A 25,578-nucleotide genomic window follows, 5' to 3' on the forward strand; every position below is an offset into this window, starting at 1 on the left:
TCTGTCCCCAGACAATTAACCATGCAGTAACCTTCCTGCTTTTCATAAGCAAGCAATAGTACTGTCCCTAGACAGGTTTAATTTAAATACAAATGGAATTTCAGTGAAATACACAACCAATTTGTTGTGTTTTGGCTTGTACAAAGGACCAACAATTTCAAATTAATAGGGGTGATCTGGTCAAAATCTGAACATAATTTGAAATATTGTATATGATGTATGAAAAATCTTGGTGAGTGAGAGTGCAAGTTTTTAAGTGTAGTTATCCCAGAACTTTCTCCTCCACCTCCCCAACTCTTTCCTCCTCCTTGTTGTATAGAATACTGATTACATGTGTGTTATCAATGCTGAAATTGTTTCGCAAGAAAAAACATTTTTTTCACTTTTATAAGATAGTAAGCATGTTATAGATATGTTAACTCTTGAGGATATATATGTGTCATTTGAATATGTATTTGTTCTAAAATGGGCATATCTTAAAAATATTGATGATTTCTCCCATTCTCTTATTAATGAACCAATGAAGCAGGGCAGCCATATGTCCTATACATCATTAGCTTTCAGGAGGGGAGTTCAGCACTAGGCTAATTGCACTTAGGAATCAGCCTTCACAGTCATCAAGATATTATTGTACATATTATACAGTACGTCAAATAACCCACTGACTGCTGCATCTCTAGTGATTGATGAGCAGTTATTCTGCTTAGCTTTTGTAATATGTATAACATGTTCAAATACTGTATATGTAGAGTAACACGGTAACCAGGTACTGCACGTAGAATGATTTGTAAAACAACAAATTACAATTGTGTAGAGATCACTAACTACACAAAGGCTTTTGTCATTATATCTGTAGTGTAGTGTGACCTGACATTGGACTAAGATAATATGGTACAAGATATGGTTCCTGCATGACCACTGTTATCACCAATGAATATAACAGATATGAAGGAAGGCTTGGAAAAAAATTGGGGGAAGAACTCAATTGATTTTTCAAGCGAGTCATGATTTTTCACACAAAACAGAACCTAAAAAACTACGGCGGAGACGTGGCAAAATCAAACAAATGTATGATTTCACCGTATCACAGGATAAATATCACAGGATTCTGTGGCTCTGTCATCATAAAAGAATTTAAATGAGGGAAACATTTTTCAGGAACTGAAATCTTCGCATATGATCTTCCATGGTAAACAAGTACATTAAATCATTTCAGTCAAAAATCAGAAATATTAACACGTTTTGGGACACCATTGTGTCAAGAAACCTAAATCGTTAGATGCTAAAATACCCTTTGGTGCGTGCAGTAGTGGGGGTAAAGTCTATAAAATAAAATAACCTCTTTTTTTCTCTTCTGGAGAACTTCCACTGTGTTGAATGGATATGCAGCGTTTTTATGTTGCATTTGTTTTCTGAGTTTGTGTGTTTTTGATTTTGCATCGTTTCTGTATTTGCAGCGTGTTTGCTGTTAATGTATTTGTTTTGGCTTTCTGCAGCACGTTTTTTCATTTGCAGCACATTTCCGTTGTTGTGTTTGTTTTGGATTTTCGTATGTGTTTTTGAATTGGCATTGTTTCTAAAGCTGCAGCACGTTTCTCTTAATAGAAATGTTTTGGGCCGTTGTAGCGCGTTTGCCCTTGTCGGCCACCGTAACAATGTGTCAGATGTGCACACGAAACAGAGTAAATCTGATTTGTCTTGTATTCTGCATAATGTTATTTCAAATAAACATGCCATTCTGAAGTGAACTGTTTTTTTTTCTTTTGTACAACTAGTAGTACTAATAGGAAGCTATCCTTCCAACAATAAGTCGACTCATAGCATCCACAGGCTACTCATTGTAAAGCTGCTAGCTACCTAACCCTCATAAGTGAGATGAGGCAGCAGCTAGCTTTAGATATACAGGGTGATTACTGTAACTCTATTGTTGTACTACTGGAATGCTAGATAACATGCTGCAAATAATGACACCTGGATGAGATTGCCTCCAATTTCTAAACACCAGAGTGTACATAACTAACAAGTTAACTAACTAGGTAATGACGAGACACGTAGCATCAAATGTGTATACATTTACTCAATAAATTGATGAATAAATAAATCTTTTTTAACCTTTTGGTTACTGTAAATAATGGACAGATATATTGTGATTGATTGATATTGATCAGTTAGAATGACTAATCATGCTGGAGGTTGAAAAATTAAGAAAGCGAACAAGAAGATGAAGTTAATATTTAATTCCTGTGTTTAACCCAAGTTTAACCATTAAAATTGTAATAAACTCTATTAGGCAATTGTGATCGGTTCTGCAGACAAGGGCAAGGTGGGCATCTATCCTGCGCTCATTAGAGCCAGTTAGAGCAGATTGTCCCAAGCAGTAACCTTACAATACCAGGCAAAACGAAAGATACAACATAAACTAGACTTCACAGTCGTATAGTTGAACCTGAAGTTCATTCAATGTGTAATAATGTTGTAACACTGAGCTACTGCACGGTAACATTAGACCATATTGCAGTCTCAAACTCTGGACATTACACCCAGACAAAGTTTTTGATTCCACATGTCTAAGCTTGAAAGCTATTTAATTGTCGCTAGCTAATGGTAGGCCTACTTACTGATCCACCACATTTTGTGACAACTTCTGGGCGAAAATGGGCACTGCAACTAACTGTACAGATAATAAAAATAAAACCAATTTCTTCTTCTTGTGGATCTTTTCATTTTTGGAAAGAAAAAAGTGTATTACTTTCTCCACTTCCAGAGAAGGGGCAATCTTAGGCATTTTCAACTTAGCTTGCCTTACCCGCACGAAAATGTCCAGAGCGTCATTTACATATTACATGTAGGATTTCCTAGACTTAAGGTTTTTGCTATGTGACTAGCATGCAGGTAACTCTGCTCACTGAAGACCTGGCATTTAACCAAGGTGGAAAGCAAGCCAATTTTGGCACAGGATGTAACTTTTTTTTCGCAAAAATAATTTAAAAATATTTCTTGGCCATTTGTTAATGCAAAAACATATTAGAACAACATCAGCAAATTCACAGATTTTCAGCTTCCTGGACCTTTGAGATTTACTGTGCTTAAACTAAAAGCACAAATTGTATTTTTTGCCATATTTACTTAAACCGTGTGAGGCAGTAATGAAATACATAAGATAAGAAATAAACAGTCTTAGCATTTACACATGACAAACACATATTTCCATAAGTGCATCTTCATACTGGATTGATGATGACTATCTTTCACTTCATAAATCGTTTTACAGTGTGGAGGTCCATTAGATGCTTGCATATATGAAAGGGGTATCCTACTCAGAATTTTGCTTATCTTAATGACTGGAATGTTATTTGGCAAACTGTTAAAAATACAACTTGATATGTCACAATGTAATAATGAATGTAACAAGTTTTATGCATTTACATCAAAAGGTACAATGCATGAATTTTAATAAAATTTTAATTAAAAGGAAAATTCTACAAAACAACCTGAATTGCTGCCATGACTGCAAAAATTGGATATTGTAGACAGTGGATACAAAACATAAGAACAAAACATCATCCTTCAATCATCTAGATCACCCTATCAGTTTCTGATATTTAAAAATATAATATTTGAAATGTACAGAATACACAGGAAAGTGTTATGTTAAAAATCAACTGTGATAGTGTAGTTTTAACTGTAATACAGTGCATCTGATCATAACTGGACTTCAAAATAAATCTACTGTGCAGCAGTTACATTATATGAAATAGGACAAACATTTTGTTTGAATTCTTTAATGTAATTTTATAATTAGAACATTATTTCAATAGTAATGACAGCATTGTGTGGCACATAAGTAGAATGGTTGCATACTAATCCTTTTAATCCATCCAACCCTGTCTGACCCAGAGGGGAAATTAATTCAGTTTTCATTACAATGTATGACTTCTTATTTCTGGATTTGGCCCAGGATACTTATCTGAGGCATCTTCTTTTCTACAACAAAGCAGTTTGCTTTGGTAGTGTTCCCACTCATAAACCAAAATCCAATGGCCATAAATTCCCACAAAAATGGTGATTAACACATGTTAGGCAAAATTCCTAAGAGCAATCAGAAGAATTCTAGTCATTGGTATTTATAATATGGCAAACCCACTGTCAACTGAACTTAGCATCATCTAACTGTGACATTACACTGGTCATGTGGAATTACCTAAAACTGTTGGCACAAGGTTGGTGAACTGTCAAAATGGTAATGACAGACAGAGACGGTTGTGGCTGTATTCTCTCTGGGGAAATAAAGGGATCTCACTGGAGCTGGAATACAGTAAATTTGTGATTACAGATATTATTAAACTACCCCTAAGATAATGGATGTACTTTCTTCATCCATTATCGTATGCGTACAAGGGTACTGCTTTGGGTGGGGACAATGAAATCTCATCACTAATGAATGCAAATTATTTATATTCAGTATAAGCAATAGCATTACTTGTGTTTTTAAAATATCTGCAGTATTCAGTAACACCATCCATAATAGGAACTCAGTGACACCATCGGGGCTGAATAGCAAGGACAGAAAACGTTACATCCAAAGTTCATTGCATACCCAGATATAGATTTTTTTTCCCCATCATTCAATAATATATTTGGCATTATTGAATTTATATACAAGCATGACCATAGATCCATGATTTGGTCAAGGGTCTCTCTATCAATGACTTCAATGTTTATGGTTTCAGTCAGATTTTACCTACCCTTGCTATACTCCTTTGGGAAGGCCATATACATTAGCTTGACAGTTATTGTGAATTTTCAAAGCAAATTTTAACCAATGAAAAAAAAAACAAAAACAAAAAAAAAAAAAAACAATATTTCAGCTATCTAGTAAACTTTCAAAGCCTGTCGCAATGCATGCTATCTTAAGTCAATAATTTTCATTTTCCCCTTCCTTAAAATTTGTTTATACAGTAAATTACTATTATACTTCACAAAACAACAATTCAAGTTATTGCTTGAGAATACTCTTTCAACAATGCTCAAAACCTGCAGTTGAACACTTTCCAGAATTTAACTTGTGTTGTGTAATTGGTAAATGGTAAATGGACTGCATTTATATAGCGCTTTTATCCAAAGCGCTTTACAATTGATGCCTCTCATTTGCCAGAGCAGTTAGGGATTAGGTGTCTTGCTCAAGGACACTTCGACACACACCTAATTGTAGAGGATTAAAGGAAAGAACACCAAAATAATTTCCCCCTCTTTTTTACCTGCATCATAAAAAAAAACAATATTCTTGACACTGTTGATGGAATTTAGAATTTCAAATTCTAGGAAGCATATAATCATTTCCTGCACATCATAAGCATTTAAAATTTTGTAAATAAAATGCATGCTGTAGGCATGAACCAAAAACAACAAACAAAACCCTTCTATAAACCCAACCTCCATGCAGGAGCTGTCTATGCTATTAATCTTGTCTAGAATACTTGTGGTGGACTACTGGAGGTGCTGCCCCCAATTATCTAGCAGGTTTGAAAGGTAAAGTAAGACTTCCATTCTCCTTTAAATGTGTGGCTCACAGAGAGAATCCTGGTCCCATAAGGTCATGTGATAAAATAACCTGGGTTATCTGCTCCTCTGGGCCTGACAGAACCTGCACAGGGTTTGGGGCAGATAAGAGCCAATCAGAAAGCTGAACACTGCCTGTCAATTACCTAATTTGCATATTTACTCACTCCATGTGATTAAGAAACTAATCCACAGCAGATTAGGCTGGGCATTGTTATTCACTGTAGAGCCTGTCTGTCTACATATTTCACTGCCCAGCCCAGTCTTCTCTGTTTGACCTGTGTTATCTCTGTTTACAGGGCCACTTTTAATTAGTTTGTAGTAAGTCTATTCAGAGATCAAACTCTGAACTGGTAAATAGCTCTGTCACAAATCTTGAACAGGTGACTCCAAGGTTATACATAGTGAAACACAGGGCAAATGTACATTATTTTTTAAATCAAAATGTCAGTGAGCAAATATGTACATAAAAAAAACATATATATATATATATATATAGACTAAACCAGTCTTTATTATATATGCAAAGAATGGTTGCTAATTCATGAACATATATAGAATATCAGTATATAACTCAATCATAAGACTAATTTATATAAAAAAATATAAATATACATTTTTCCAACTAGATCACAATCATAATAAAACACTTTTTTCAACTATGGTCTCATCCTTGGCATGCCCTATTTTAATAGGAAAACATTTAATAGGAAACATTTGTTCTAAACTATATCACTAAGACGTATGCAGTCTTTGCCATTCTCTGGTATTAAATGAGAAGTAAACATGCTATAAATGATATTACTACAGTGATGATGTCTTCATTCTGTACTGTAGATCAATATGGGATTCGAACTTCTTGAGTATTCTGGTTTAATGTTCCACATATTTTATATAGTTATCCCAAAATACAGTAAATAGGACTCACTTCCAGTCATTTGCCATCTTTACTTACAAAGCTGTAATGGTAATAGGATGTTCACTGCAATCCATTTTTAACTCATTCTTAGCCTGCCACTTCCACTGGCCCTTTACAGATGGTGCCCTTTACTTCGCCTCCTGGCATTTGCACACATCTTCCAGGTGTCTAGGAAATCGATTAATCTAAAGCCTGATACTCTTGGTTCAGCTGCCCTAACACTCAGGGGATCAATGGTAGTTTAATACAAAACCTGGTCGAGAAATGGCTGAACCTCTGGGATTGCCCTCCATGCACTCAGCAGTACCTTCAGAAAATAACAACCTAATTTACTTCTGCAATATGTGGAAAGCAAAGAAAGAAATAGCGTATGAGGATTAAGTAGCATGGTGAAAATCAGAATCAGTTTCTCACACGGTACCACACTTTTAAAAACAACACTGAATAAAATAGGATTCGCTTTTGTAAAATAAACCATTACATTACAGTTGTAGAATTTTTTAAACAGCTTACAGCTTTATAGCTATTTTTATGCGTCTGCTGCAACACGTAGTCAGTGTACTCACTGACTGGCAAGAGTAGCTTTTAATGACTTTAATTCTACTCATTGTGAGATTCTTGGAATTACAATTCCCAGATTTCCAGTGTATTTAAGAAGAACGTACAAAAGCGTGTGCATGTGCAGCTTAACCTATAGTCCAGTTTGAATGATTATTACATTGCAATTGTTTCATTTTTCTAAGACCAGCTGAATGAATGAATGAATGGATGAAAGTGTGGCTATTTTTCTGGATGCCACACTGCAAATTAGGGCACCCTAGTCAATCAGTGAATCTGATGGTCACCTTAAGTGATCAGGGGATGGTCGGAACTGAACCTGAAATTCTTCCATAGGAAACCAAGAGGAAAATATTATTCATTGAAAACTGTTCATAGCAAACGAAACAAGAAAAAACAAATCCAGACAAATGTGAAAAAAGTTCCTTGTTTCTAAATTGTGACTCTTTTCTTTCTTTCTTTCAATCTCCTTAAAGAACACAGGCCCCTTAAAAGCAAAGAGGATGAGAGGGAAACACAGGAGTAGACGAATGCACTAGCTGCAAGGTATATCCATGCATGCTCCAAACAGCTTCACTTTGTTAAAAAAAGAAACATGACAAAAATTAACATTTAGTTGTTGAGGGCCATAAATAATAACACAGCTGTCTACAGCTGGGCCACAAAGGCCCTTGCTGCTGGATGCATTAATCACAAAAAAGGAAAAGAAGAAAAAAAAATATGTTGGCTCCCTCGTGGATGCATCAAGAAAGTGTCAGTGATTTATTTATTTATTTTATTTTTTTTACCTGAAGAGGTGTTACAAGAAATTTCATCTGCTGCAACGAAGACGAATTGATTTCTGCAAGAGAAGATAAAATTCACAATACCGCTTGCTGACTGGGCAATGTGCTGCCTGCCGAATTGAGTGGATGTCTGAAGATGGGGGAAAGGAAGGGTGCTGGCGGTAAATGGATTTCAACTCACGAGCAAAAGCGTCTGAGTTTTTAGCGCAGCCCCACACGCAAGGAGGCCACAAGGAGATATGGAGCACTGACATGCTTGGTATGATGGCATGGTGGAAAAAAATGGTATAATAAAACAATTATGCACAGTACGTATGTACAGTACTTATGTTTGTCTTGTGATTTTTTCACAAAATATGCACTGATTGTGTATGCAATCCTGAACTGGGCAACTCTGCCCCCTTACAGTACACACTTGAAATGTAACAAAGGACCATTTAATGCTCACATGCATATTACAGTGCAAACTATAAAAAGGCTATGTGCACATAATAATCCATGCATCATAAAGAGTGCATGCTGATTTCAACATAAGAAAATAAAATTTGTGGGACCAAAACTCTACTGTGAAATGCTCACAGACGGGATGCTACTCATTTACACAGAGGACTGTTAGATTTCACTGCACATTTCTGATCATCTGCTTTTTCAAAACAGTATAAATGTTTTAGGGTAACAGGCATGCGCTTCATGAAACCACCTAGATCATTTGCATTAGCTTTTCAACGTACTGCTTACAATATAAACATACATTGAGCTCCATAATGTCTGAGTCATTTTTCTTGATTTGGCTCTGTACTTCACAATTTGAGATTTGTAAATAAACAATTCACATGTGGTTAAATCTCAAGGGTATTTTTTATACATTTTGTTTTCACCATGAAGAAATTACAACTCCATTCCAGGGCACAATAATGACTTTGCAGGTGTTTTGAATTAGTCAAGTGTGCTTCCTTAGTGCAGGTATAAGAGCTTTCTATATCAGATTTTTATTCTAGGCTTTTGATTCTAGCCTTTGGAGTCTGTTAATGACGTTCGTCAACATGAGGAGCAGGGTTGTCCTAATTAAAGTCAAGGAAGCCATTATGAGGCTGAGAAATAAGAAAAAAAAAATCATAGACATTGGCCAAACCTTAGTATTGCCAAAATTAACTGTTTGGGAAAGGGAACACAGGTGAGCTCAGTTGGGCAAGGAAGACCTTTACAGTTGATGAACGAAAAAGAAAAACCCTCAAACACCTGTCCGGCAGATCAGAAACACTCTTAAGGACACAGGCATCAATGTGTCAGTGACTACTGTCTGCAGAAGACTTAATGAACAGAACTACTGAGGCTAAACTGCAAGATAAAAACCACTAGTCAAACACTAAAAACAGGATGGCCAAGTTACAATTTGCCGAGCAGTACCTAAAGGAGCCTGCAGAGTTCTGGAATAATGTTTAGTGGACAGATTAGATCAAGATTCACTTGTATCAGAGAGATGGCAAGGGCAAAGCATGGAGGCCAAAATGGACTGCCCAAGATATTTGGGCATGTATGGTTGTCACACTTACTAGTTCACTTGTCTTCATTAACGGTGTAACTGCTGATAGCAACAGCAGAATTAATTCTGAAGTGTACAGAAGCATCTTATTTGCTCAGGTTCAGCCAAATGGTCTAAACTCATTGGATGGCACTTCATCCTACAATGATCAAGACAATGATCCAAACATACTGCTAGAGCAACAAAGGAGTTTTTCAAAGCCCAAAACTGTAAAACTTTTGACTAGCCAAGTAATTCACCTGATCTGAATCCAATTGAACATGCAATTCATATGCTGAAGAGAAAACTTAAGGCAACTAGGCCCTGAAATAAGCAAGAGCTGAAGATGGCTGTAGTACAGAACTGGCAGAGCATCAGTATACATTGCATACATTGCATTTTATCATTGCATTCATTTACACAGCTGGATATATACTGAAGCAATTCAGGTTAAATACCTTGCTCAAGGGTGCAACGGCAGTGTCCTACCTGGGAATCAAACCTTGTTACCTTTAGGTCACAAGACCAGCTCCTTACCCATTATACTACACTGCTGCCCAGTACCCAGCACCTGGTGATATCTATGAGTCACTATGTGTTGTAATTTCTACATGGTGAAACCGATGTTTACAAAAGATTTTGTCACACACATTATGGAGCTCACTGTATATGGGTAATGTCCTCAATAACTCACAACTGTGTTAACATGTGCTATTAATTAAAACAATATATATATATCACACATCTTTGAGACAATTGTCTATTATCTTGAAAATACTGAGTCCCTTGTGGTGTAGCCTGACTTCTAAGTAAAAGTTTAGTACTAGACTGTACATGTCATTATGTAGTGTGCACAGGATGTAGTGTATGTTCCTTGCTCAATAAACAATTTAGCCAAGCTTCTCTTTTTAAAATTCATTTATACTCTTAACACTCAAAATATTATTTAACATTACGGTACCCTTTTTTAAATCATGTTTTGTCAAACATATCGATAATACATTGAATATTTACACAACTGTCTATGCGACTGTTCCACAGCAGGTTTACCCTCTTTCTCTGTTCTCCATCATCCCCCCTAACAATCAAACTAGCATAGGGTGCATGGTTTTGCTATTAATAATTTTCTAATGAACAGAGTGATCATGGAAACCAATTGTGAATTTCTCATGGATACCGCAATTGGAAGCTAGATAAGTGTAATATACAGTTACGGAAAACAGTCCATAATAAATTGAATAGGTGTGCTATTATATTTAATGGATATAATATGGACATTTAAGCCAATATACTCATTTTTTATGTTAGTTGATATTTTACCTAATATAGTTTCTCTTTTCAAAAGGTACAACTGCCGCCAATTATATTTTGCAAGCCTATATGCAGCCTACTCCTCACAATTTAAGCTACTTTGTTTGCACAGAGGCATACACTATGACACACAATCCTAATGATTACACATTCACAATGAAAGTATCTGCAGAATTCATCCAATCCTTTAACATGCTAATCAACAAAATCCAAAGATCAATTCAACATTTTACAAGATAAATGTAATTATGTTACAATACAATAAATAAGGAAGTTGTCATCCTCGTACTACATCAACCAAATATATCTGTATATTTTAAATTGTGGGTATTGATCTTAATTCAGTCTTTTCTGTGTTTTGGGTCATGATTTTCAGTTCGGTTTATTTCACTAGAATTCATTTCAACACCGTGTTTTATTTATTTCTGCAACACATTAATTCTTGACCTTGTAAGCCTTAAATTTACCAATGTCATTCTTACCTACAATCTAATCTCCTAAAGATGTAATACCCTCACTGTCATTCCCATAAAATCAAATGTCAATCAATTTTTGACATGTTTGCCAGCCTGCCAGTATTTAAGTCTCATAGGGTATATATCTATATATAGATTTAGATAGATGTGTATATCTTATGAAAAATTATCTGCTGTACTGAACAAAGCAGAAATTATGTTTAAACTTACCTGATCCTTGCATAATTAAAATGCAATAGTTTGCAACACCATGTAAATTATCTAATAGCAGCACATATTAGAAAATATGAGTTACTAATCATTGAATATTAATATAAAAAAATAAGCCCAAAACCAATAATTAGCCAAAACAACAGTGAATGTATCGTTGCTAATTTCTGAATATTTTTTGAGAATTTACCTCCCCAAATCCAGAACAAAGGATATGACTATGCTTTTACTTTAATTATGTTTTACAATCAGTATAGAACTTTGCTGGACAATAGTTTGACAGACATTTTTGCAATTGAAAACTTTTGAAGACATTTCCTCATATGCCACAGATCAGCTGAGCAAACACTATGGCTGGTCTTCAAAAATGAATTTTCACCAAAAGACAATTTGGCAAGCATATCACAAGCTTCCTGATGCCACACTTTTGCTTTCTTGGAACATGAACAACATGAACAACATCTAGCTCAACTAAAGTATGTGTAAAATCTCACCAGAAGTACAAACACATACACAAAGGAAAAACAAAAAACATTACAACAACCATAACAAGATGTAGGAACCAAAATAATAAAAGCACATTATCAATCATGACCTACACAGTATTAAAAAAAATAAATTCTAATAATAGCATGGAAAGGATTATAACAACATAATTTCTTTTTAACATTAGAAACAGAAATACAGTTTACATTTTTATTAAAATAGAGTTTCAATTTCAGAATATGATTTTACACAAGTGTAGTTTTTGAGTGAATAATGTGCTTCTATTTTGAATAATTCCATGTTTTTCAAGTAGCCACTGTGACTACATATCCCATGATGACAGATACAGAACACATCTGCATGTATATTAGGTGGGTAATAAACAGCTTTTTGCTAACACCGCCATAATTCCTCAAAAACTTGCATGCAAGATACTTATATGGCATGCAAGATTACAGCCAATGAAATCCAAGGATCTACTACAGTCTTGCATGCAAGGGACAGTAAAACAATAGGAAAAATAAATCAAATCAAATATATCCAATTTACAGGCTCCCTATTCTTGCAAACAAAGATTTGTAAAAAAACAGCAGCTGTCCATGCAAGATGACAACCAACCAGCAGGACATTTACCCTTGCATGCAATGTTGGAACTAGTTTTCAGGCCTCTTTAAATCTTGCATGCAAGCCAATCTGCAGGCTTTCCGGTTTTGTAGGTTGCTGTCTGAACAACACAACCAATCTTCAGACTTCCAGTCATTTCAACTAAAATTGTTACCTTTCTGTTCACATGTTCTAATACACATATGATGAAAGATCAGAATAAATACATTATTTAAATGTGATGAATTTAACTACATTGCATCACATGAATGCACCTAATTCAGAACAGCAATTTAGGACAGTTGTGTACTCTTGCATTATCTGCAGCGTGACATTTATTGTTTCTTCAGACAACATTCTTTAGCATTTTCTTTAGTACTGTCATGGGTAAAAAAACAGCACAATGCAGTAAGTTAAGAAATTAATCCTAATGCTGGAGGGAAATACATTTCAGTAGTGAATTCAGCCTATATCCCACCCAGTGTCCAGACACTGCAGCTATCAGAGCCAGATTATCACTGGGTATACAGGATATATTTTTTGATGCTGGACAGGAAGTGATCTAATAGATTGAGAAACTCCTGAGATTGGCTGGCTTTTCTTCCATGCAAGATTGTATCAAACCCTGAGATTTCATTGGCTGCAAACTCCTGCATGCAAGGCTTATCTGACTTACAGCAGTGCTGGCCCCTCATACACAAGTGTATATGCGTGTTCGAACCACTCCTCCAAAGTGATGACATTGACACCATTTAAACAACACAAAAATTATTACAAGTTCATTTTAAAGGCTGCCCATAAGCAAGACCTATATTGTATTTAGATACTGAGGTATAATATTTGCACAGTGAATATGGAGCAAGTGTTGGGTAAGTACCACTCAAGTAATGTAATGGAAGTAATAAATAATCTAAATCAGTCTGCAAAATATACTTTGTCCCTTTGTTCTGCCAAACACTCTTGCTCCTTTATTTATAGAACTGTCAGGTCTATCACACTTAATTAGCCAGTTACAGTTGCTGCACTATTCCACCACTGCACATTCAGCAATTACATTTACGGTGACATCTCAATTGATCTCATTTGCCAATTACAGCACTGTGTATCATGATAGGCTCGGTTCAAATTGGAAAAAGGAATTATTATAATAAATCAGCCTGGCCCTCCATGTTAGATGCTCATTGGGAATGGGAAAGGCAATTGACCCGAGAGAAATAGCTGCAGTTGCGGACGAGACAGTCTTCAAGAAAGTAAGCTCAACTCTCAGGACCTGTTTAAGGTCATGTTCTCGGGAGTAAAACGTTGGCAATGTTTCTGACCCTGCATATGAATACTAAGTCATAATATTGTGTCTTACCTGTCACTGTAGGCAGCAGCAGTGGCAGTGGCAGGTTGAGCATATCTGTAGGCAGCATAACCGCCCTAAAACACAACACATTAAACAAGCACTCAGTTTGGTTCTTCATTTTTTTTTTTTTTTACTGTGACAGTATTTATCATTAGCTTCTCATTCTTGCTCAGTACAAAACATAAAGTACACAAATCATTTCATTTTGGTCATTCCAAATGCCTTCATCTAATATGAGATACATTTCAGTAAGTGTTTGTGGCTTCATATTTTGTATATCCTTGATGTGCATATGTACAGAAAAAAACAAAAGAGTTTTAGTAGGTACATTCTTTAATGTAACATAACCACCTTGCTAAACCTTCTGTCGTGTTTAACAGTACAAACCTTAGAAAAAAATTAGTACTAATTTTTAAAACATATGATTTAGGTATACAATCAAGAGTAATTGTGTGCAATAATCTCATATCCATATTGAACTCCCTGTCTTCTTGTGAATTTCACAAAGGGAGACGTGTGTAATATAATGTGCATCTGAGGTCTAGTAAGGGTGCTGTATAATGAATAGTGGACAGCAATGACTGATCAGCTGTTCAGTCATTCCTTGTAAGAAAACAGGAATGAAAACATAGAAACAGTATGCAATTTTCACTTATCGAGAGAACAAGAGAAAAGCTGTACTAAGTCAGACTATAACATGGGAGGCTGTGTGTAACAGTGTGTAGTCATAAAAATCATGATATTATCAGACTTCATCTTTAAGTGGGTTCAATGCAGATTCCAATGCATACAAAATGGCAAAACCCAATAGCACAGTCACTCTTTGCACACCACAGGCCAGTGGCATTCTGTGTTTATGAGCATGGCAAACCTTAATGCAAACAAAACCAAACCAATGAATACAAGTTTTTACTTGGATCACCCTTGTGCAAAGTTATTATTGTGATACAGCTCAATTGTTGTCAACAACAGAGGTCTGTCAAAAGTGTGATGCTCTGGTCAGCAGTCTCCATTCACTGTGGAACTCCACTTGTGATTGGTGGCCATCTGACTGCCAAGTGCCGTTACTGATAAAGCCAGAAGACCTCACTTGCTGTCTTTCCTGTGGGCTCATATGAACATGACACCACTCCAGTTGGATCACATGCTCCTTCATGCTGAAACTTTAACAATGTACTTATTGTGCAGTAGGCCTGACTGCTGAGCCATGAGTGCAACATGAGCTGTCATGACAGGTAGCTTCTGTTGTGTTGGCTGCAGAACCCACTGGAAAATGATATGCTTTTTGAGGTGCTACAAGAAGCATGAGACAGAATCCCTGAAGACAGCATCTTCAACCTGATGCAAAGGGATTGGTGACCAAAAGTGTTTTACCAGTAAAAAAAAAAAAAAAAAAAAAAAAAAAAAAAAAGATGGTAGAAAAACAAAAAGTGAATAGGGGACAGCTGCAAGAATCTAATTTTTGTTTCCATTTTATGTTCAAATGGGGAATTGGAAACATGCTGTAATAAATAAATAACTGACATTCCACAGAAGACATAATCTGTGCTATAGCCTATATACTTGACATCTTATTTCTATTTGACTAATTCACCTGTGCAATCATGAAAGGAGTGATTAACAAAATCTTTGCTTCAGACTGTTGTTTGATTTGCAAGAAAGCCATTTGACAAAAACTATCTCAGAAAATTAAATTATCCATTTCCAGTTAATATAATTATTTGCAATGAGATCTCACAAAAATGGTGATCACAACACACATAAACATGGTATACATGCTCCATTAAAATAACACAGTGGTATACATGTTCCATTAAAATGAATGAATGAAAGCCCAGTCATATATTCAAGATGCAGTATTTGGGGAAAAAACAGACCTGAACCTGCTTGGTTCTGGGAAGGATTTTACAATAATGATATTGTCTGTATAGGGGTGAAAACAGCTTAAAACAAGGGTAACTGGGTCCACTAAAAAAATGTATGTCCTCGCTGCAGCACCTACAATGGTTTGGGGTTTCATTTGGCACTGCCTTCCTGAGAGATCTTCCCGGCAGAGACAAATTTGCATATATATTTTTTTGTTTTTCTAATTTTTGCTAACTACTACGGAATCCGTCAATATTTCGTTCAAAATCATTACTTCTATGAGGATTGTAACTAAAATAAGGAGTTGAAATGGAAGATCTCCTTATCTTTTGGAAGTATTTCTCTCTAGCCGGCAGAACTTCTGCTGTAGAGGCAATTGCGTCAAATAAAATCTGTCCCATTTATATTCTGAGCCATAACTACAATCATTTGTATACTGTTTACTTCAGGCAAAATAGAGGAAACAGCAAGAGAGTAACCTCACTGGAGAGTAACTTACAGCAGGACATTGACCCCAAACATAATATTAAAGCAACCAAGCAGTGTTTCAGAGCCAGAGAGTGAAATGTTCTTGACTGGCCAAGTCTATGTATGAAAAGGCTTGTAATACCTAGACAGTTCACCCAATACAGATATAAATACTTACGCATTAAAGCTGACAGTATGCACTTTAATCTCATATTGTTTCATTTCAAATCAAATGTGCTGGAGTACTATTGAATCTTTAATGCATTCATTTAAAGGAATACTGTGCTGGATGTTTAGCCTTGTGTTTACAATCAAAGTCTCCTCCTCCGTCCTAAGCCTTGCCCACTCACCCCAGTTTTTATTATTTTATATCCATTTATTTGCTTTTTTATATCTCAATTTTTTGCCATCAAAAAAAACTATTTTGAGGTTGGTTTTTGAATGAGCCCTGTCGGCTTGTTGTTTTGCTTTGCTGTGCTTGTGCTTCTTCACCTTTGCCATAGCAGTAGCTAGCTAGCTACAAATTCTCCACTAAAACATGGTCCCACCCTACAGGGTCTGTAGCCACACCCACCCCTCCCCGTACATAAAAGAGCATTACAGAAGCATCCTGAATACATCTAAGAAGAAGATATACTGTCAGAGGAGCACGGATTCGGCAAATGTGAGCAAAGACAAAGGTTGCCAGTGCATCATAAATATGACTGAGCATGGAGATTTTATAATATAAGGTAAAGGTATAAATCCTGCATTGGATGCCTTTAATATGAGAACTAATACGTTTTAGAAAAGCAACATCATTGTTAAATAAACAGTTATGCCAGGGTAATCCAGACGAGATTGTAAGCACCATTTTATTACTCTGTACTAGTTACTCTAAATTGAAACAATTTGAAACTTATGAATGTCAGAATCTCATTTTTTTCTGCATTTTTTTTCTTTTTCTTTTACAGCTTAATTTCCCTCTCCTCATCAAACATTTAGCAAATGTACCCAAACAGTCCACAAAGAATGGCTTGTAATAAATATCAGTAATGCTTCCTAATACTTTCTAATGCATATTTAATGTTCATATCAATTTGCAGTAATCAATCTGAGCCACGGTGTTACTCCTCTAATGGTGAGGAAAAGAACGAACATCAGAGGTGCATTTTACAATTGCAATTCCTTGCAATTCTTGTTTTTTTCCCCTATGCTTTACTCCTCCCAGTACAGACACTCTAGGTGATAGCTGAGTCAGGCCCAGTAGATACATTTACTTTGCATCCAATTGTGCATATAAATTCAGGGACTTGTACAAAAATGTCAGTGGTGTAACAGTCTGAAGGTAAATCCAACTCAGTTTGTGATCAGATGAGAAAAATAAAATGAACTACCTGGCAGCCTATTTAATTTGGTTTTTACATAGGAAATTTGGTAGAAGGCTTGATGACAGACATGCCATATCTTTTTAACCCTGTTGATGTCATTTCACTACTTATCATGTACTGACGCAGCACAGCATTAGCTAGCTACCTTGGCTAACATTTACAGCTGTGAAATGACAGATTCCACCCTGCACTTCTTTTGAACATTAATTTGAACATTACTCAGACTGAAGACCTACCTCATCAGACTGCATCTTGGTTCCACTCCCATCCCCACAGCATTGCACTGCCCCCTGTTTATATTCATTTAGATTATGTTGTTTTTATGCTTTCAGGTCATATATTTTATCAATTTTGTGTTTCACTTTGGGCCTGTTATATATACAGCCTGTATGTATCTTTGTATCTTAGCAGGTAAAAATTTGTAATTTGTACCTGGTTAGCATAATTATACTAGTGCTTTAATGATGTTCCATCTTTACTGGCTGGTCTGGGAATGTTGTTAGCCTGGTCCAACACAATTCTCATTTTAATAAGGTGAATGCACCATATCTCTCCTATATTCTCACTCCGGGTAAAAAATGTAATATAATATAATGTAGTGCATTACTATTTCATTACTATATTGCATTACCCATGCATCCACTTCTATGAACAATATTGAACATTTATGGCCACACCATTTCACTTTGTTAATCAATCTTGTTTAAAATTATTGTGATTTTGCATTGAATACAACAAATATGACTGTAAAAGTGACACTCAAGTAAGAAGAAAATTAAAAAAAAAAAAAAATTTCTACTCCAAAAATATAGCAATATAATTTGTAGAATTCATTTTATGTTTAAAGTTATGCTTCATATTAAAGCTTCTTGGGCATACAGAGAATAATTTATAGTCCAAAAGACTATAAATGAGGAAATGAATAGAACCATTATAGAACCATAACACAGAGTAAGACAGAATTTCCATTGCAACCAGAGCATTTCACTTCTGCAGATTCTGTATAAATATTTATCTAAAGTTATTTTCCATAATAACTCCAGAACTCAAGAAGCACATTTTGACACTTAACTTTTGACACTGGCTTTCCATGAATATTGATGACAAAGCTTCCAGTCTCTAAATAATAAGAGAGAACTACATCCATGTAGGAAATTAAAATAAAAGATATAATGTTCAAGTTAATCTGCCACTGTTAACATTTCCCATTTTTAAGAATATAGGTATCAGTGTCACTAGAGCACCTCTTTCTCAGTGATTAATCTTCCTTGCTCTGTCTAACCATTGCATTTCTACAGTGCCCTGAAAAAGTAATTGCCCCCTTCCAGATTTCATGTATTATTGAGTATTTGTCGTAATGAATTGTGTCAGATCTATAGACAAAATTTCATATTAGACAAAGGGAAAGAAACAGTAAACACAACAAATCTTTTAAATTATTATTTCGTTTATTTAATGAAAAAAGTTATCAGACACCAATATTACCCATGCGAAAAAGTAATTGCCCCTTAGTTGCTCAATCAACCTTTTAACCAAATTTAACTGATTATTAGATTCAGCTGAATAAACACAGCCAGGCTTGATTGTTTGAATTAAAGTAGTTCTGCAATGAAGAGTGGGCTAAAATACCTCCACGGTGATGTGAAAGACTAATATCAAATTATAGGAAGTGTCTGTTTGCTGTTATTGCTGCTAATGGTGGTGCAACCAGTTATTAAGTTTAAGGGGGCAATTACTTTTCACATTGGTGATAAGGGTGTTTAAAAAAAAGAAAACGTTTTTACTCTGGTTCCTTTTGTCTAATATTACATTTTGTCTAAATATCTCAGTCCATTCAATACGTCAAATGTTCAATGATAAAGGAAATCAGGAACGGGCAAATACTTTTTTACGGCACTGTATTTTACCCATGCTAAATGTCCTTGGAATAATTAAGACAACATCTCGGAAATGTATTAACTATTTAAATGTATTGTCAGAACAGATAACAAATGCTTAAATATTAAAAATGATGTTTTAGCTTAAGAGCCCAAAACTTCACCTTGATTAGTCATTTTACTATTGGCTTATAGTACATATGATTATTGTACATATGATTATTTCTGAGGTCAGAGTGAATTTTGATTTAGGAATGGTTAACAACTGTATACACCACACGAATACAACGTAATACTTAGTACTAATCAAATAATTCTCCGTGAAAAAATATCAAAATGTGATTAAATGTGTTAAGGCAACTTTAATTAAATTCTATGTTTGTATGGTTCTGTTGATTATTGTACTAAGCAATTTCCAAAATTCTGCAGTGGAAACAGAGTACAGTTAAAGTGAAAGGTCCTTTCACCAAGAGATATCTCTCCCTAAATTTGTTATGACAGACCCAGGAACAGTAAATAGACCAAACAGAGCTGTTCCGCAGTAGTAAACTTGTATGAGGAATGGCTGGGGTAATGTCTGAAGACAGCATGCACATCAGTGAATACTTACATAAATATCTGCACCATAAAATCCATCCTGGTACACCACGCTGGAAAGACGCACACACGCACACACGCACACACACACACACACACACACGCATGTACAAGAACACCCCATTTTAGCACATGTTCACATGCAAGCACAACCAACTCCTACTATTCCTAGGTTATTCCAGCTGAGGATAAAGAAAAGTAAAATAGCATATAAAAATGTATTCCTGAATTAAGGGCTAAGGAGGCTGTGGATTCATCTGTGCAAACCAAAATGGAGGGCAAGGCATTTGGGAAGATGTACAATGATTTATTAATGGATAAACCTGGCTGCATGTTTGCTATGTTTTGATCATGTCATTTTCCCATGTGGACTTCATACTTTTCTAAAAAATTAATGTTTACCTACTCTGTGATATGCTGTGATGTTAAAGCATAATGGTTTCCTGGATTAGGCTCAGAATGCCCTTAATTTAAAAAATAGTTTGACAGTTAACTGTGCTTCTGCTGTTAACTTATTTCTAATTATGCTTCTTAAATTGGGGCCCGTCTCCAAATGAAGCTGAATTCATTGCTTATTTGTTCCAGATCCTGAACAAAAAAGAACTAGCTCATTTCTTAAAGCTCATTCACAAAATATTTATTTTGCTATGGATTTCTGTAGTGTAACTGAGGGACAGACCTCAGAATTTACAGCTCAGTCCGACTTAAAACCTTGTGCAACAGATACTAGGATACAGCATACACCCCCTGGATGAGGATTGGGAATGACTGGTTTACACCATATCTGTAAATGGTGTAAAAATGGTATTTAATGTTGTCCTGCCAGGTACAGGGAATTCAGAACAGTAGCCAAAATCCTTTAGAAATCATATCGGTGCAAAAAAGAGAAAAGTTCACCCCTCATTTTCTGTTCATATTTCTGAACATAAGGTTCCCTGTAACAAAGTGTTACAGACACATATATACATATTCTAATTATTCTACAAAGTATTTTAATTTCAGCCAGCCACTGCATCAGAGATTAAGGTGAAGTGCCACACTAATAGCTGAGGGAAGAGATCAGTTTCACTTAAATTGTGTTCTAATCATTATTAAGCTTTTAGATTCAGATTTCGGGCAAAATAAGAATCTCTTTAGAAGTTACTTTAACATGTTTGATTCTCTTGTCCTTTTGGAGTACCGCATTGTCACACATTTAGTGTATTTCTTTAGTTATTACCTTCACAAAAAATAAAAATAAATAATGTTTCATAAGATCCTGGCTGTTCTGCAACTGTATGATCATGATGCTGCAACTCATATTTTCCTCACAAGGTATAAGTACAGTAGTATCATCAAATATTTTCAAATTCTTTGTAGTATATTAGAACACAGCTCATTTTTTATTGAAATGATCTGAAGTATAATTAATTTAGCTGTCTTCTACATAAAAATATATTTTGTATAAATATATTATATGAAATATTAAATAAATCTAGTTTATTGATGCACACAGTAATGTTTATAAAGCAAATGGCACAGTTTCCAATATACTGTATAAGCATACAAAAATACATATCTATAAGAATATGTATTATGAAAGCATTTTGTATATTCACAAGTGGTAGTAGCTACAAGTAAATAGAAAGATATGAGTTTAAATGTAAACATATTAATTCGTTTTTAGTATGGGTATAAGTATAACAAGAATGAGCTACTGATAAATGGTAACAATGGAAAACTAAATTGTAGTACACCAATGACTGGCATATTATAAAGATTTAAAACTCAGTGGAGGATCCTAGTTGTTAAAATGGACTCAACTCCTGAAACTGACTGAGGGGACTGAAAAAGGAATGCTTTATAAGAATGAACTTCCAGCCTCCTTAAGCACCCAGTGCTTGCAGTCTTAAACCTGAATAAAATAAAATAAAAAAACTAATCTGTGACTGTTCACAGCTTTCCCTTCTCTACAGCATTCAATCTCTGAGGGAATTTACATAACAACATATGACACTGAAAATGCTTAAAGCCACCAACCATGACAGTACAAATTACAGTCATTTTTCATTACTCTGTGCAAGGTACACGTCTTCGAGCCTTCAGATTGGTCACATGCTGTGTTGGTTTCTGTGGTGAAGCAAGACCAGCATGCACTGCACTGTGTTGTGACCACTAAAGCATTTCGTTGTGGAGGTCTGGCTACTCACCCTCCATAGGCAGGGATCGGCGGAGGGGGAGCTGCTGCCCGAAATGTGTTGTAGACTGTGCGCCCTCTGCCTCTTAAATGTGCCCCTCTATATGCTGCTGCTGCAGTTGCAGCTGGGTATGGGAAGCCTGGCACTGTGGGAAAAAAACAGACAGAAAAATAAAATACTCCATTTGATGCTTTTTAAAGTTTCTAACAGTCAGCTAAGCCTCACCTTTTCCCAGGACCTCCACTCTACTTGTTCTGCTCCAGCAACCAGTGGTATAGTATTATTTTCCCTTTAGCCATTAATTGTGGCATGATTCAACAGACTGCAGCTTTCTAGCATTTCTCTTGCAACCAGAGATTACTCGTCTGCAACAGTAACTGTTTTGTTAATCGTTTAATGAGGTTCTGGTGTTACATTTCTTGAGAGCTCTATAATGTCAACTTTGGTTTTCATTTGCCTTTCTATTTAGAATTTAAGAATTGTGCCCATGTACATTACAGCACTGAAACAGAACTGCCTTGGGAATCAGAATGGACTACTAACATCATGAAATACCAAACCAACAGAAGGGCACACTACAGTAATTAGGGGAAGTCCATGATTTAGGTGGCCAAAATGCCGATGTGAGGCTCAAGGTGTCATGTTCAGTCAAGTGCCACACTGATAGGGTAACAATTGAACCACATTGCAGTTGAAATGGTCATCACAGTGGCTGTGTTCACAACATCAGCCAAATATGTCAGCAATTCTGATTGAGCTGGTGGGGTGCATATAGCACGAGGGTTGTGCTCAATCTCTGTTAAGTTATTTAAATTATACAGACATTATGAAAAAAATGCAATGAGGGATATGGATGTGGAGGTATCCATGGTGATAGATATGGACCTTGAGGTGACTGTGGTAGAAAAATGCAAATCAAATGCTGTCTGAATACAGTAAGCACACTGACACAGTTACTGCTCAAAAATATGTAACTTTCAAATAACATTCAAAAACTTATGATGGTATAGACCTTCTCTCATAATGATAATTAGCTTAATTTTTAATTATAGTCTCAGATTACACTATTAACCGACACAAAATTCCTAATGCATCTCCAAAAATGTAATTTTGTTATCATTTCACAGTATAGGAAGCAGATTTATTATTTTTTTCTGTGAAAAAATCAGTGCAAAGGGGCACGTGAAAAGTACACAACTCATTTATTTTATAGTCTTCCTGGCTCGTGATGTGTCCTGCACCCATTAAAGGAAATGGCATTGCAATAAAAACAATTACTTCTTTAAAGCAGGTTAATGATTCATCATTAGCATAATTTAATAAAACAACCCTCTGGCTACATTTCAGTCAATACAATGATTTTTGTTTTACAAAAGAAAATATCTTGAATAAAATATTAAAATTACACCAACTCTATGCCTTCTCCTCTAGTGGTACATCTACACAGTAAAATTTCCAGTGTTAATTCAACTCTAACAGTGTTCATTTAACTCTTAACAGATAAAATTTGGTCCCACTCTGGACTGTGGGACCAAATATTATCTGTTGAGGGTTGAATTAGCACTGGACATTTTACGGCGTGCTTAAGTGTTCCTTTTGTAATCCAAAATGCAAAGCTCCATAATAAAACCCAGTTAAACTGTCTTCTGTTGACTTTTCAGCTCTCCCTCTCTTTCACTCATCTGCCCTCTCTGTTTGAATTTGTGGACCACTTCAGCAAGAACACTCCAGCGCTTTCCTGATGTTATGGTCCTCCCTGCTGTCCCCTCTCCAACAATCTCATTCTACTCACTCACACTCTTTCTCTCAGTAGCCTTCTGCTTCATGCTTCTTACACAGTGACATGTCTCACCTGCTGACAGCACATCGACCAACCACCCTGGACCCCAGCATACTCCCATTCATCTCTTCCATGATCAACTCATCACCTTCAACAGGATGTGTGCCCGCAGCCTGCAAGGAGGCTTGACTTACACTTCTGTTAAAGAAACAAACTCTTCAGCTATCCAGTATTATAGGCCAGTCTCTCTATTCCTCTTTCTTTCCAAAATCCTGAAACATGCAGCATCTAAACATCTTTCTTATTTCTTACCACAAAATATCCTTCTTAACTCCTTCCAGTTTGGCTTCAGCACTAGTCACTCCAGTGGGACTGTGCTTTTCAACATGGATACTCTTTAGTCAGCTAGACAACCATCCTTCTCTTCTGTTCTGATCCTACCAGACCTTCTTGCAGCCTTGATACCGTAGACCATGCAGTTCTTCCACCATGACCTCACTTGGGATCTCATGTACTGCTCTTAGATGGATTGAATCCTACATTCAAGGACATTCCTTTAGGGTTTCCTGGGATGGGTGGCTTGTCTCAGGCCCAGGACCATCCTACATGTGTCCCCCAAGGCTCTGCATTTAACCTTCTCTTTTATTCATTGCTGGGGGATTATGTATAATAAATGTGGTAAAATCCACATGGTGGAACCAAAATGCATATAATACCCTTTAATAAAACCTGAGAATCTGCAATTTAACCATGTGAATCGCTTGATTTGAAATCTAAAATTGTGGGGTACAGAGCCAAATCAACAAGAAACATTATTAATCTCACTGTGTGTGCGTGTGTATGTGCGTGTGTGTATATATATATATATATTTTTTAGTACTATATAAAACATAGTACTATGTTTTAAATAACCTACTGTCAGACATAGCAGAAACAGAGTAGTCTCAAACAATCACGGTTGCGCGGTGTGCAGGTAAACAGAACCCATGGGAAAGACCACATGGGTACTGTCCTTAGTTAATAGCCAGTAAGCTGTCAACCATGTTCTATACATAAAACTTTCCATAACCTGTTAGCAGATAGGCGAATATGTCCAGCTTGCCCAGTTAATATCTCAATACAAGGCATTTAAACTGTTTGAAACTTAAAAACAACGTAAATTGTATTTCATCTGTATTCTCCATTGCATTCCCATTCGAAGAGTTACTTATCGGACTATAAACATGACAGGACTCCTGGAAAGGACGCTTTCTGGCAGATATGGTGTGCCTAGATCTGCTGGGGTACTTTCGATTCACAAGACTATTACCTTAACCCCATAGGTAAAGTCATATTTCTAATTCTGATTTAGCCAATGAGTTCTGAGATGTACGTAGTTCCTAGATTTACGTGAAGGAGTGCTTGACATCTGTGTACATCACACCATAGATGAGGCTCTGATTTTTATCTCAAGTAGCTGCTGCAGACAGACTGTGGATATGAATTTACCAGGAGAGGTCACTGGTGCACGGTGACAGACTGACGTCAGGCCAACTGAATTCCTCTCCCCTGATGATGTTATGGACAATTATGCACTGCCCTGTGGGACAACCAGCCACAGCTGGCATTGTCATGGTCTGGATTCAAAACCAAAAATACTGGCCTGTGTGCTAAATGTTCAGACACT

At 36.0% G+C, this 25,578-nt stretch overlaps 1 protein-coding gene across 19 annotated transcripts in view; it reads right to left on the reverse strand.

Moving 5' to 3' along the window:
• Positions 1-25,578, reverse strand: part of LOC118220689 (RNA binding protein fox-1 homolog 1) — a 330,165-nt gene that overhangs the window by 3,544 nt on the left and 301,043 nt on the right. For 13 of the 19 annotated variants that reach the window (XR_004763998.1, XM_035404792.1, XM_035404781.1 and 10 more), the window contains 3 exons: positions 22,145-22,277; positions 19,969-20,008; positions 13,787-13,851 (listed from right to left, as the gene is read on the reverse strand). Coding sequence is in view for 16 of the 19 variants with exons in the window: in XM_035404792.1 (XP_035260683.1) it covers positions 13,787-13,851; positions 19,969-20,008; positions 22,145-22,277 (238 nt within the window). In the remaining 3 variants the exon portion in view is untranslated. Of the gene's footprint in view, positions 1-7,824; positions 7,878-13,105; positions 13,156-13,786; positions 13,852-19,968; positions 20,009-22,144; positions 22,278-25,578 lie in introns of all 19 variants that reach the window. The other 6 variants (XR_004763997.1, XM_035404782.1, XM_035404785.1 and 3 more) reach the window with 3 other exon arrangements.

Source organism: Anguilla anguilla, chromosome 2 (genome assembly GCF_013347855.1).
Source record: "Anguilla anguilla isolate fAngAng1 chromosome 2, fAngAng1.pri, whole genome shotgun sequence".
Classification (NCBI taxonomy): domain Eukaryota; kingdom Metazoa; phylum Chordata; class Actinopteri; order Anguilliformes; family Anguillidae; genus Anguilla; species Anguilla anguilla.